Source organism: Apteryx mantelli, chromosome 33, assembly GCF_036417845.1.
Source record: "Apteryx mantelli isolate bAptMan1 chromosome 33, bAptMan1.hap1, whole genome shotgun sequence".
NCBI classification, from domain to species: Eukaryota; Metazoa; Chordata; class Aves; order Apterygiformes; family Apterygidae; genus Apteryx; species Apteryx mantelli.
In genome coordinates, this window is record NC_090010.1 from 2,130,449 (window position 1) to 2,144,630 (window position 14,182).

The following is a 14,182-nucleotide window of genomic DNA, read 5'->3' on the forward strand; positions in this document are numbered from 1 at the left end:
GCATTATAGGGTGTGTTTCTGGGTAGGGTCAATGTTTGGCAAATTGAAGATGAAAATCTGTAAACCATGCCAAGCTGATGAAGACAATAACTGTCTCCTCCTTCACGCCCATGCACACCCAGCCCACCTCCAGAAACAGATAAAAGGGAGCATCTACTGCCCTCGAGTCAGAGGGACTCACTTTCCTTCTCTCTGTACTCATCTGCTGTAGCACAACTGCGTTGATCTTCTCTTTCTGTTTTTTGGCTCTGCTTAGAAGAAACAACCATGTCTCGGCAGTCTGTCTGTAGAAGCTTTGGAGGCGGGAGTAGAAGGGGCTACAGCTCTTGCTCTGCCATCGGTGGTGGCTTTGGAGGAGGTGGCAGCAGAAGCAGGACCAGCTACAGTTCATACTCCACGTCCAGGGGATTTGGAGGTGGTGGACGTAGTGGAGGGTTTAGCAGCAGGAGCCTCCATAATATAGGCAGCAGCGGAAGGATTGCCATGGGTGGATGTTACGGAGGTGGAGGATATGGAAGCAGAATGAGCTTTGGTGGTGGCTTTGGAGGAATGGGTGGTGGAGGAGGAATGGGTGGCTATGGTGGAGGAATGGGTGGCTATGGTGGAGGAATGGGTGGCTTTGGTGGAGGAGGAATGGGTGGTGGAGGAGGAATGGGTGGCTTTGGTGGAGGAGGAATGGGTGGCTTTGGTGGCCCAGGCTTTGGTGGCCCTGGCTTTGGTGGCCCTGGTAGAGGTGGCCCTGGAATCCAGCCAGTGCAGGTTGACTCAAGCCTCCTACAGCCAGTCCATGTCGAGATCGACCCCCAGATCCAGCAAGTGAAAAACCAGGAGAAGGAACAGATCAAGACTCTTAACAATCAGTTTGCCTCCTTCATTGATAAGGTGAGAGGATGGGATTATTGTGTCTAATTAAGGGTCAAAACTTGGAGGAACTTTCATGTGCTGCAGAAATTTTGTCCTTTTCAGCTAAATATCAGTAGGTCAGGAAGCCTGGGAATAGTTTTTTATTTAGTACTGCCAGGGAAAAGATGAGAATCAGTCTTCCATATGAGATCAAAGCTATATCTTCAGGGCTTTATTCTAGACTGTTGCACTAGACTCAGTTAATAGATTATTCTTGCAAGCAGGTTAAACGCCTCCGTCTACCTTCGCATTTCATGGACAAACTTGCACTTCTATACCGTTCCCTTTCCAAATACCTTCCTCCTTTATGTTAAGTATTCACTAACGTAATTTTGTTCTGTTTTTTTAAATCTTTTAAGAAATTTATTTAGAGTAGAAATCTAAGATATTTACACTGCTTGCTTTGGAAATGTATTTAGAGTTGGTGCAACATTTAAAAGCTCCTTTGACTTGAATATGTCTTAGAAACTCCTTCCTTCTCCTGAGCTTGCAATTTACTCAACAATATAAAACTATCAGAATGTTAAGTGGCTCTCACATCATCATGCAAAGGAGAATCAGCACTCTTTCAATGTGCTGAAACGGGTGCCTTGGCTGCTGCTGCTATTCTGCATGTGACGGTGAATACTCCATGTGTTGGGTTTCAGGTTCGCTTCCTGGAGCAACAGAACAAGGTCCTCTCCACCAAGTGGGAGCTCCTGCAACAGCAAGGGCCTTCTGGGCCAAGGAAGAACCTCGATGTCATCTTTGAAAATTACATCCAGAACCTGAGGAGGCAGCTGGACTCAATCTTGGCACAGAGGGGACAACTGGAATCAGAACTGCAGAGCATGCAGCAATACGTTGAGGATTACAAAAACAAGTAAGTGCAGTGAGAGTAACGCAGAAAGCAACTCAAGCAGCTGACAGTGGTAGCCTTTATCTCCCAAGTCATTTTTCTTCACATACATCCTTTTTATAGCAATTATGGACATTGCTCTTTCAGTCCAAATATTTTTTTTTCATTTTGGTTTAGCGGCCTTAGGTAGGAAAGTTCAGGAATGTCAGCTTGTGCTTTTACTCTCCATAGGTATGAGGAAGAGATCAACAGGCGCACAAGTGCTGAAAATGAGTTTGTGGTGCTCAAGAAGGTGAGTCACACACACTACACAATTAGCACTTGAATACTAGGCTTTATCTGTGCTTCCAGGGGATTCCCTTTGAAAGGGAAGTCCTACAGAGATTGTAGGATTGGTGAGCTACTACTGGAGTGCTTTTTCTTTGTGCAACTGAATGGCACTGTGCCATGGCTATAACTCTCAGCAGAGCCCACAGTTTCTGTTGTCCTGAAGGATTTCCAAAAAGAGATGAAACTATTCTCTGATCTTTCCTTTAGGATGTGGACTGTGCCTACATGACTAAAGTAGAGTTGGAAGCAAAGGTGGGAGCTCTGACTGATGAAATCAACTTCCTGAGGGCCATCTACGAGGAGGTAAGGAGCTTTCCCTTCCCCTTAGGTAGCTGGGACTCTGGCAATGTAATTTCCTTCAAGGGAACCTTGAGGCTGATTTGGGTCCTTGTGTGGGTTTACTCAGGGAGCAATAGAGGGTTTTGTAATCGCCAATTTGTGCCTCTTCTTATTTTGGTGCTCTGCAGGAGCTGTCTCAGATGCAGACAATCAGCCGGGACTTGTCCGTGGTGGTGTCTATGGATAACAACCGGCACCTGGATCTCGACAGCATCATTGAGGAAGTGCGACGCCAGTACGAACAGATTGCTCAGAGCAGCAGAGCTGAGGCTGAGGCTTGGTACCAGAGCCAGGTGAGTTCTGAAGCAGTTAAGGCAGTCTGGCTGATGGCTAGAGTTTGCAGATGGTTTAGGACAAAATGAGAGATCTCAAAGGGAATCCCTTTAAGCTAGTGGTACAGGCATCCATGCAAGGAAGTCTCAAAAGGAAGTGTGTTGCTTTTGAGGGACCTGACTGATTTTTCAAGGAGTCCAGGATCTTGCTTTGTGCAAGGTACAATACTCAATAAAGGTGGCCAAAGACTTACCCTAACTGGAAAATGCCAGCCCAAAATAGCTCTTCTGAAGCCAAAGGATGCATATTAGTATAATTAAGGTCCATCTCAAAGTTCAAAAACATAGCAGTAAGCAATATTTGAGTCTCACAACCATTTTTTACATTGAGCTGGGCATCAACATCATACTGACCACTGTCATAAGTGCTGGTAGTAGCATGTGAGCAGTGAAACTGTTGACAAATCTTGTCTAGGCACCAGGAATGTTTCACTGAAGTTGTGCTTTGTCTTGGTGCCATCAGTATGAACAGCTGCAGAGCACTGCTGGAAGGCATGGGGACAACCTCCGCAACACCAAGATAGAGATCCAAGAGCTGACCAGGAACGTCCAGAGGCTGCGCACCGAAATTGAGAACGTGAAGAAGCAGGTAGGAGCTTGTTAGTGCCTCACTGGTTACCGGCATGAGGCTGGGGCACAAATGATGGTGTGTGGGGCAGAAATGTCTTCTTCAGTTATCTACTGCTTACTCCAAAAAATTTTGTCTTTTTTTCTTGACTCCTCCACTTGGGGGGTTGATAGCTGATCACAGCTGACAAACTGAGAAATTGCCTTCCTTCCTTCACAGAACCAGCAGCTGCAGGCAGCTATTGCTGAGGCAGAGGAGCGGGGTGAGATGGCCCTTAAGGATGCCAGGGTCAAACTGGAAGAGCTGGAATGTGCCCTGCAGAAAGACAAGGAGGAGCTGGCTCGCTTGCTGAAGGAATACCAGGAGCTGCTGAACATCAAGATTGCCCTGGACGTTGAGATTGCCATGTACAGGAAGCTGCTGGAAGGAGAGGAGAGCAGGTGCCCTTCTTTCTTTGTATCTTCTTGATCGAGCCTTAAGTGATTATACTAAGTTTCTGTGAGTAAACTTTGGCATATACTTCTGAGGATTTATTCCTAATCCCTCATGATATACTTCTTTGCCTTCACTATAAATGTTGGCCCATCTCTGTTATAAAAAATGTATAGTTCAGCGTTGCTAACTGGGTCCCCCAAAATTTGGGAAATTTGGGGAAAGAATAGAGAAAATACACTTAGCAAAAAAAGGTGGCATTCTCAGCTGAAGAAGCCTGCACTTTCTCTAAGATTAACCGGTACTGTTTCCCCTCACAGGCTGTACGGAGAGGGCATGTCCAACGTGAATGTCTGTAAGTATCTGCATTCCTTCCATCGTGAGGTAGTGGTGAGCTCTGTCCTTTTAGGAGTTTCTTTTAGGTTTTTCATTGGACAACATGTAACCCGTGTTTCTCTTCCAGCTGTGGTCGGCAGGACCACTGTCTCTGGAGGCAGAGGAGGCATGGGAGGCGGCTTCGGAGGCAGCAGCGGCATGGGAGGCGGCTTCGGAGGCAGCAGCGGCATGGGAGGAGGCTTCGGAGGCAGCAGCGGCATGGGAGGAGGCTTTGGAGGCGGAAGCAGCATGGGAGGAGGCTTCGGAGGTGGAAGCAGCATGGGAGGAGGTGTATGTGGAATAGGAGGAGGCTACGGAGGTGGAAGCTTCGGAGGCAGCAGTGGAATAGGAGGAGGAATGCACAGCGGTGGCTTCTCTTCTGGAAGTGGAAGAATGTGCAGCTCTGGAGGAGGTGGCAACTTTGGCTCCAGTGGGGGATCCTCCTCTGTACGGAGATGTGTCACAACCACCTCTGTCAAATCTTCAGGAGTAAGATTCTGAGCCCTGAAGCCAGTTCAGAAAATGAAAGAAGCATCTCCTATCTTCTCCTGGCAGTAGCACAGCCTCCTTAAATCCACCTCTGGTATCCTGCCATGAAACGAACTGCGTCCCCCATGGCCCTCCACACACCAGCTTGTCTTCCTGGCTTGTTCCCAGAAAGGCAGTCTCGTGGCAAGGCCATGCCCTCTTAAGAGTCCTGGCAAGCTGCTGGCTAGCCCCAAGCCCAGTGACGAAATAAGTCCGAGCAAAGAAAAGTCTCACTTGTGGATACCCAGAACGGAGAGCTGATTTAAAGGAGGGAAACGCTCTGCCTTTCTTGCTGTGTTGTACATTTCTGGCTGCCTAGTGGCAAACGTGTATAAAAGTCCTCTTTGCTCCTTTTCCCTCATGTTGCTTCCTAGATGGCCATATCTCTGGGGTGCTTCAGCAGGTAGTACATCCTGCTTCTTCCATTTGCTAGCCTTAGGAGCCGTGGCAGGTGTGGGGAAAGTGGGTCTCCGTCCCGGCAGAGCTGGGGAGTGAGCAGCTTCTCTGCAGATGGCCAGAGGGATTAATTGCCCTGGGGTGGAGCGACTGGGCAGGTTTACTCACCTGGTAGCTCCAGGAGCTTGCTCTAGACTAGTGGCTACCACTTCCACCTCTCCTTGCTCTGTGACACCTGATGCATGCATGGCCTTTCTCTAGCATGCTCTTTCTCAAGCATGCTCTTCAGCGTTAGGCTCTCTGTGACATGGAGCAGGATGTACTGTCCCCACCTCCCTTCCTCTTCTGTTCATGGTATGTCCTACTTCCTCGGGATGTTGCCATTCTCAATAAATTGCAGAGAACATACGTCATGCCTATGTGTCGTTGTTTTAAAAGTCACTGCTACGCAAGATGATTTTGCCTTGGGGAAGACGCTTGAGGGCAAACTCTGGGTTGTTCTTCTGTTCAACACCGTCATGTTGTGATGGTGTTAGGAGGGAGCGGAAAGGGTGTGTGGGGTGAGCTAGGCAAGTGCCTAGGCATTGATGATGCCTCTTGACTCTTACCAGTCATGTTAGTGCCCAAATGCAGAAAATTATGGCCCTTGTGCAGGAGCACTTTCAATGTGTCAGGGCTACACCAGTGGAGAGCCAGAGATGTTGATGATGGAAGTTGGCAGGGCTAGGGAGGGAGCAGGCAACAGATCAGTCTGCTCTTGTTAGTTCTTCTGAGCTTCCTGCATCAGGGCAGACTTTGCTTAGTGTCAGGAGACGGTGGCAGTGGCAGAAGTCTCGTGGGCAGTGGTGGCAGGGCACCTTTACTGCAGCTACCTCTAGGCATTGGTACGGATGTAGGCCAAGCAGCCTTCCGCAGGTACACAGGAAGGCTTTGGCCGGGCAGGCTGCAAAGCCCAGCATGCTACGAGCTCCCAGAGTGCTTGAGGAGCACTGACTCATCCTCCCCTGCATTGACTGGCAGTGGGAACACGAGGGACTGGGGGGGGGACAGGTCGTCTCAGCATCCCCGCTCAGGTACCCATCCGCTCTCTGAAAAGTCACCTAAGTCTCCAGAAGGTTTTTCTTTACGTTGAGAGCAAGTGAGAGAGAGTTTTGGTCCGGCTCCAGGGGGGGGTGCCTGGGAGCAGGATGTGAGCGGAGCACCGACGTGTTTGATCTGTGCTCTGCTTCAGTTCTTCCACCACAAGACGAGATCAAAGAGACACAAACCACTTTCAGCAGTGGTTCAGGACTCCCACAGCAACCTGCTGTGAATTGCCAGTGTCCCTGTAACAGCTCAGGAGGCTGTGGACTTAGGAAGAGGTGCAGGCAAGGCTGCATGCATTTGCAAAGGGGAATGGTGCTGGGGCTCGTGGAAGAGGGCCTTCTACTCGCTTCTGAGGGCAGCAGAGCAGTGCCAGAGCTGGGAAGCATGGCTTTGCTTGGCCAGAGCAGGCAAGGACGAGAAGGCAGTGCCCTTCAGAAGAGGGGGTGTGTGCCAAGAGTGCTTTGGGGTTTGGCTCAGGGGAAGAGTCAACTACTCTGGTTCTTAAAAGAAACATAGGCCTGATATTTAGCCTTGAAATCTGAAACACGCTCTTGTGGGATTGCTGTGAGGAATCATTGTGGCGCCCTCATCTAGGCGTCCTTTGAGTTTCTTGCTAGATTCGCTGTGCTGTGTGTGACCCGAAGTTGCAACCTGGCTTGGTCTGCTAAAGCTGCTTTTTCTGCAGGGTTTCTTTTGCCCAGTGTCGATGCTTTCGCTGTGCACAGCTCCTTGCATAAGAGATCTGAAGGGACGGCTGGAGCCCAGGCTGTCTATCGAGTTTTACCTGGAGGAGGCTATTGCGACTCCATGTTTGGAATAATCTCCAAATCTTGTCTGAAGACGTCAGCCTGACTCAATCTGAGCGTCTTATCTGTGTGTGTAGAACATGGTCAGCACCTAGGTATCTGGCTGACTCAACAAATCTTTCCCCTGGTCGTGGAGCTGCCATGTGGGATGTTACAACCAACTCACGTTGCCTACTGAGGAAAGCAGCCACCGTGTGTTTGGCAGTCTGGAGGGAGGCCAAGAGAAGAGGCAGCCTGGTTTTTCTGCTGAAAACTCTGAGCTACCCTGCGCCTCCCAGGGACTGCACCTTTGGAGGGGGTGCACTGGACTGCAGAATGAACTGGCACACTTCATCGTCTGTGCTGGCGATAACCACCACCAAATAAGACCTCTTAATTTAAGATGCTTTTGAAAGGGATGGAGTCTCCTTCCTGCTGTAGAGACGGCTGCCCATTCCCCAGCTGCAGCCTGTCACAGAGGGCATGCCACCTGCATCTGGATAACCCTCAAGGGTACCATTCTCTGCTCTCCTGTACCCCTTTCTTTGAAGCGACTGTGGTATCTAGCAGCCTCTGGCTCACTGACAGTCAGTGGTGTTTATGTTTCTGATTGCTCCAATGGCTTTTGCAAGTGGTTCTCTGGGCTAGGGTTTCCAAGACTTTAAACATCTGTGGCTAAAGGATGATACCTTGTGGTATTTTCAAGCAGCACTTAGTTGCCTCAGTCTCATGGGAGATTCTGAAAATTCCTAATGAACATATATGTTCATATGTACTTTTTTTGAATACCCTTACATACCTGTTTTTTATTGCTTTAAGTCTTTTGAAGGGCTGTAATGTATATTTCCTCTATCACTTACTGGTTTTTAGGGCTTGCTAAGTACTACAGGAAATGTAAAGGAAGTTACTCCTTGGTTCATATATTTAACTTAAAGATATGCTTGATGAATAATATTCAGCTGGAGGATACCTGCAGAATGCCTTTTAAATAGAGTTCACAGACCTCTGTCTTTAAATGGTGCCTATCATCTAGTTTTTTCAGAACATTGTACATTGCTATCATTCTGTGCTTTGGACCCTAAGCTGGTGCCTTATGAATAATTATTTAAAAGTTCATACACATGCAATCAAAAAAACGGGATTCTTTCATGTCAGAGACTTCCTACAGAATACAGTTCTACAACGCAGCACAGCATTTGAAAATAAGGAAATATACAATGCCTTAGAAGCTGAAATCGTTCCATTTCTTAACATTCTTTTGCTCTTTAGTTGTCTCATCTTTAGAAATAACCAGGTAAATATGCAGTCAGCAACATTCCTCTGAGCAGTAGGAACTCCCCATGCCCCAAATTATTCAACTATCTTTCCACTTCTTGTCTCTCTGTCCCCATCATCATCACCATAGCAGTTGTCCGAAGTATCCTTTCCATCTTCTGCAGGTAGTCATTCCCCATTGCCATCGCAAAAGCACAGAGCAGGAGCAGGAGCGTTCATGTTGCCTTGTTCATTCTGCTCCAGTGTCGTCCAAGGTCCCCGGCAGTCAGTTATCAAAGAATCTGGGAGATACAGTTGGAGGGAATTTAATCCACTGGGAGAAGACACTCCCATCCAAAGTGACGCTACGCACGCTCCAAGGAGTGGTAATTCCTTTCTAGGAGAAGAATATGCTGATTTTCTTCAAACTTTGTTGTCATGAATCCCCATTCAAGATTGGGAAACCTCTTCTAAAGTGCCAAAGGCAATTTTACGCACAGAGAGGAGATTTAGGGTGTGTGTAAGGAATTGTGAAAGCCATATTATGGCTGGGATTTCATCAAAACTTCTCCCTTCAGTGGAGCTTTGAATAGAAAGGTCTAGATCTGGAATTATTGGGAACCATTAATAAAGGCTGGGAAGCCAGTGAGGGGCTGCAGGGAAGTGCATCATTGTAAAAGATGGTTTCCAAGATGTCATAAAGATACAAGAGTCCACTTAGTCATTGAGACCTGTTTCAATGCTCTTGTTCTTTTATTCCCTTCTGTATTGCAGGGCGTGTGTCACTAGGCAGGCCCAAATATGGTAAAGCTACATTGAAAATCTGTCTGCAACATCGTGCTGATGAAAATAATAAATAATTGGTTTCCACCTTCACGCCCATGCAGTCCCAGCCCACCTCCTGAAGAGGATAAAAGGGAATGCCTGAAGCTGTGGAGCCAGAGAAGACTGTGCACACTTCTCTCTGCACTCATCTCCTTGCTGTTCAGCTCTGTTGATCTTTCTTCTCTTCTTGGTTTTGACTCTGCTTAGAAGAAACAACCATGTCTCGGCAGTCTGCCTGTAGAAGCTTTGGAGGCGGGAGTAGAAGGGGCTACAGCTCTTGCTCTGCCATCGGTGGTGGCTTTGGAGGAGGTGGCAGCAGAAGCAGGACCAGCTACAGTTCATACTCCATGTCCAGGGGATCTGGAGGTGGTGGACGTAGCGGAGGGTTTAGCAGCAGGAGCCTCCATAATACAGGCAGCAGCGGAAGGATGGCCATGGGTGGATGTTACGGAGGTGGAGGATATGGAAGCAGAACTGGCCTTGGTGGTGGCTTTGGAGGAATGGGTGGCGGAGGAGGAATGGGTGGCTATGGTGGAGGAATGGGTGGCTTTGGTGGAGGAGGAATGGGTGGTGGAGGAGGAATGGGTGGCTTTGGTGGAGGAATGGGTGGCGGAGGAATGGGTGGCTTTGGTGGCCCTGGATTCCCTGGAGGCATCCACCCGGTGCAGGTTGACTCAGCCCTGCTGCGGCCGGTCCATGTCGAGATCGACCCCCAGATCCAGCAAGTGAAAAACCAGGAGAAGGAACAGATCAAGACTCTTAACAATCAGTTTGCCTCCTTCATTGATAAGGTGAGAATTTAGGACCATGCTGGCCTGCAGGTGGGCCCTGAGTCAACTTTCCTGTGCCGTGGAAAGGGAATTTTTTTCTCACCAACAGCAGGTACTTGTTAAAGTTAGCAAGACTGATGCCTTAGTAAGAGGTTATTATTAAGGTCTTATTAAGTACTACTGAACAATGGACAAGGTTTCGTGTTAATAGAAGATCAAAGGCAATATCCGGAGGACATTCTGAAGATTCTCTTGCCCAGGCATCTCTTCAGCTTAATGTGTGGAAGTTCCAGTGATTCAGGGTTAAGTCATCCTGGTATATTTAGTTATCCTACTCAGGTCTCGCTACTGTACTTTCCTTTTTGATAAAACTTTCTTCTCACGGAATTGATCCTATAAACATTCTGTTAAATATCTTTCTAGCAGTCCCAAATTACTTTCATTTCAAAGAGAAACCAAAGAAACATGGATTCCCTTGTAGGAAAATACATGTGCAGTTAGACAAAGATTTCGTTGTTTTCTTCACGCCAGGACTGTAAAGAAATAGCCATGTCAGGAAAAAAACAAAAAAAAAAACAAAAAAAACTGTGTCATGGAAACTGGGGGTGCAGCTTTCCTACTGGCAATTGCTAAATGTACCAAAGTGAAAAGTTCAGAATAACTTGACCTTTAATAATGTTTGTGAAACTTATCCACTTCAGGACCTTGGATAAACATTTGAATCAGCCACAGTTCTGGTGGCCATTTGAGAAATGATTCTCTTAGCTGCCCAGATAAGCATGATGCTTGAGGACTGTCACGTCTCCCAGGATCCCAGGGTGAATAGCTTAAACTCCCCTTTGTGGGCTTTCAGGTTCGCTTCCTGGAGCAACAGAACAAGGTCCTCTCCACCAAGTGGGAGCTCCTGCAACAGCAAGGGCCTTCTGGGCCAAGGAAGAACCTCGATGTCATCTTTGAAGATTACATCCAGAACCTGAGGAGGAAGCTAGAGTCTCTTGTGGGACAGAGGGGAGAGCTGGAGTCTGAACTGCAGAGCATGCAGCAGTACGTTGAGGATTACAAAACCAAGTAAGTGCAGTGATCTAATATGGAAGAAGTAACCACCAAGGCAAGGAGAGCTAAGCCAGCTCTGAGATTTCAGCATTCTCTTCCCTTTGCTCGGGAGCGCCGCAGAACAGGGACAGAGGTTTCTAGGGTGGGCGGTTCGACTGGTTGACTGGTGAGCACGCCACCTGACTCAGCTTGTCTTTTCCCCTTCAACAGGTATGAAGAAGAAATCAACAGGCGCACCGCCGCCGAGAATGAGTTTGTGGTGCTCAAGAAGGTGAGACACAGAGGCACCACGAGAGAGTGTGTGTGTGTGTATGTGTATGTGGGGGGGGACAGGTTGGAAAGGCACTGGAAGGAGGCAGCATGAGGAAGGGCAGCTTCCAACAGGAGGCACTGGCTGCCAGCAGCTCTCCAGGGATCGGAGGAAAAGGTTCTTTACCTGTGTGATCTTTCCTTTAGGATGTGGACTGTGCCTACATGACTAAAGTAGAGTTGGAAGCAAAGGTGGGAGCTCTGACTGAAGAAATCAACTTCCTGAGGGCCATGTACGAGGAGGTAAGGAGCTTTCCCTTCCCCTTAGGTAGCTGGGACTCTGGCAATGTAATTTCCTTCAAGGGAACCTTGAGGCTGATTTGGGTCCTTGTGTGGGTTTACTCGGGGAGCAATAGAGGGTTTTGTAATCGCCAATTTGTGCCTCTTCTTATTTTGGTGCTCTGCAGGAGCTGTCTCAGATGCAGACAATCAGCCGGGACTTGTCCGTGGTGGTGTCTATGGATAACAACCGGCACCTGGATCTCGACAGCATCATTGAGGAAGTGCGACGCCAGTACGAACAGATTGCTCAGAGCAGCAGAGCTGAGGCTGAGGCTTGGTACCAGAGCCAGGTGAGTTCTGAAGCAGTTAAGGCAGTCTGGCTGATGGCTAGAGTTTGCAGATGGTTTAGGACAAAATGAGAGATCTCAAAGGGAATCCCTTTAAGCTAGTGGTACAGGCATCCATGCAAGGAAGTCTCAAAAGGAAGTGTGTTGCTTTTGAGGGACCTGACTGATTTTTCAAGGAGTCCAGGATCTTGCTTTGTGCAAGGTACAATACTCAATAAAGATGGCCAAAGACTTACCCTAACTGGAAAATGCCAGCCCAAAATAGCTCTTCTGAAGCCAAAGGATGCATATTAGTATAATTAAGGCCCATCTCACAGTTCAAAAACATAGCAGTAAGCAATATTTGAGTCTCACAACCATTTTTTACATTGAGCTGGGCATCAACATCATACTGACCACTGTCATAAGTGCTGGTAGTAGCATGTGAGCAGTGAAACTGTTGACAAATCTTGTCTAGGCACCAGGAATGTTTCACTGAAGTTGTGCTTTGTCTTGGTGCCATCAGTATGAACAGCTGCAGAGCACTGCTGGAAGGCATGGGGACAACCTCCGCAACACCAAGATAGAGATCCAAGAGCTGACCAGGAACGTCCAGAGGCTGCGGACTGAAATCGAGAGTGTGAAGAAGCAGGTAAGGCTTCATGAGCACCTCACTGGGTACTGGCATCAGGTTGTGTCCCAGAGGAGCAGCCTCGGGGGGCCAGGATGGCATGATGGAAGCGTAGTCACCAAAATGCAATGCTTTTGGAGGACCTTGCTTGTTCCTGCCTCTTCTCCACCCAGTTTGTGCCTTGGGGACTGCTCCAGTGGAGGGGGTGTGGAAGGGAACTGAGAAACTGCCTTCCTTCCTTCACAGAACCAGCAGCTGCAGGCAGCTATTGCTGAGGCAGAGGAACGGGGTGAGATGGCCCTCAAGGATGCTAGGAAGAAACTGGAAGAGCTGGAATGTGCCCTGCAGAAAGACAAGGAGGAGCTGGCTCGCTTGCTGAAGGAATACCAGGAGCTGCTGAACATCAAGATTGCCCTGGACGTTGAGATTGCCATGTACAGGAAGCTGCTGGAAGGAGAGGAGAGCAGGTGCCCTTCTTTCTTTGTATCTTCTTGATCGAGCCTTAAGTGATTATACTAAGTTTCTGTGAGTAAACTTTGGCATATACTTCTGAGGATTTATTCCTAATCCCTCATGATATACTTCTTTGCCTTCACTATAAATGTTGGCCCATCTCTGTTATAAAAAATGTATAGTTCAGCGTTGCTAACTGGGTCCCCCAAAATTTGGGAAATTTGGGGAAAGAATAGAGAAAATACACTTAGCAAAAAAAGGTGGCATTCTCAGCTGAAGAAGCCTGCACTTTCTCTAAGATTAACCGGTACTGTTTCCCCTCACAGGCTGTACGGAGAGGGCATGTCCAACGTGAATGTCTGTAAGTATCTGCATTCATTCCATCGTGAGGTAGTGGTGAGCTCTGTCCTTTTAGGAGTTTCTTTTAGGTTTTTCATTGGACAACATGTAACCCGTGCTTCTCTTCCAGCTGTGGTCGGCAGGACCACTGTCTCTGGAGGCAGAGGAGGCATGGGAGGCGGCTTCGGAGGCAGCAGCGGCATGGGAGGCGGCTTCGGAGGCAGCAGCGGCATGGGAGGAGGCTTCGGAGGCAGCAGCGGCATGGGAGGAGGCTTCGGAGGCGGCAGCGGCATGGGAGGAGGCTTTGGAGGCGGAAGCAGCATGGGAGGAGGCTTCGGAGGTGGAAGCAGCATGGGAGGAGGTGTATGTGGAATAGGAGGAGGCTACGGAGGTGGAAGCTTCGGAGGCAGCAGTGGAATAGGAGGAGGAATGCACAGCGGTGGCTTCTCTTCTGGAAGTGGAAGAATGTGCAGCTCTGGAGGAGGTGGCAACTTTGGCTCCAGTGGGGGATCCTCCTCTGTACGGAGATGTGTCACAACCACCTCTGTCAAATCTTCAGGAGTAAGATTCTGAGCCCTGAAGCCAGTTCAGAAAATGAAAGAAGCATCTCCTATCTTCTCCTGGCAGTAGCACAGCCTCCTTAAATCCACCTCTGGTATCCTGCCATGAAACGAACTGCGTCCCCCATGGCCCTCCACACACCAGCTTGTCTTCCTGGCTTGTTCCCAGAAAGGCAGTCTCGTGGCAAGGCCATGCCCTCTTAAGAGTCCTGGCAAGCTGCTGGCTAGCCCCAAGCCCAGTGACGAAATAAGTCCGAGCAAAGAAAAGTCTCACTTGTGGATACCCAGAACGGAGAGCTGATTTAAAGGAGGGAAACGCTCTGCCTTTCTTGCTGTGTTGTACATTTCTGGCTGCCTAGTGGCAAACGTGTATAAAAGTCCTCTTTGCTCCTTTTCCCTCATGTTGCTTCCTAGATGGCCATATCTCTGGGGTGCTTCAGCAGGTAGTACATCCTGCTTCTTCCATTTGCTAGCCTTAGGAGCCGTGGCAGGTGTGGGGAAAGTGGGTCTCCATCCCCGGCAGAGCTG

At 48.6% G+C, this 14,182-nt stretch overlaps 1 protein-coding gene across 1 annotated transcript; it reads left to right on the forward strand.

The window, feature by feature from the left end:
* Nucleotides 1-267: 267 nt before the first annotated feature.
* On the forward strand, nucleotides 268-13,696 carry LOC106495078 (keratin, type II cytoskeletal 5-like). The gene is made up of 20 exons (XM_067313940.1): nucleotides 268-418; nucleotides 464-882; nucleotides 1,551-1,765; nucleotides 1,973-2,033; nucleotides 2,279-2,374; nucleotides 2,539-2,703; nucleotides 3,206-3,331; nucleotides 3,530-3,750; nucleotides 4,063-4,097; nucleotides 4,206-4,385; nucleotides 4,422-4,457; nucleotides 9,490-9,782; nucleotides 10,615-10,829; nucleotides 11,025-11,085; nucleotides 11,271-11,366; nucleotides 11,531-11,695; nucleotides 12,198-12,323; nucleotides 12,549-12,769; nucleotides 13,082-13,116; nucleotides 13,345-13,696. The coding sequence occupies exons 1-20, from the start codon at nucleotides 268-270 to the stop codon at nucleotides 13,665-13,667; spliced, it is 3,240 nt and encodes a 1,079-aa protein (XP_067170041.1). The 3' UTR covers nucleotides 13,668-13,696.
* The last annotated feature ends 486 nt before the right edge of the window (nucleotides 13,697-14,182 follow it).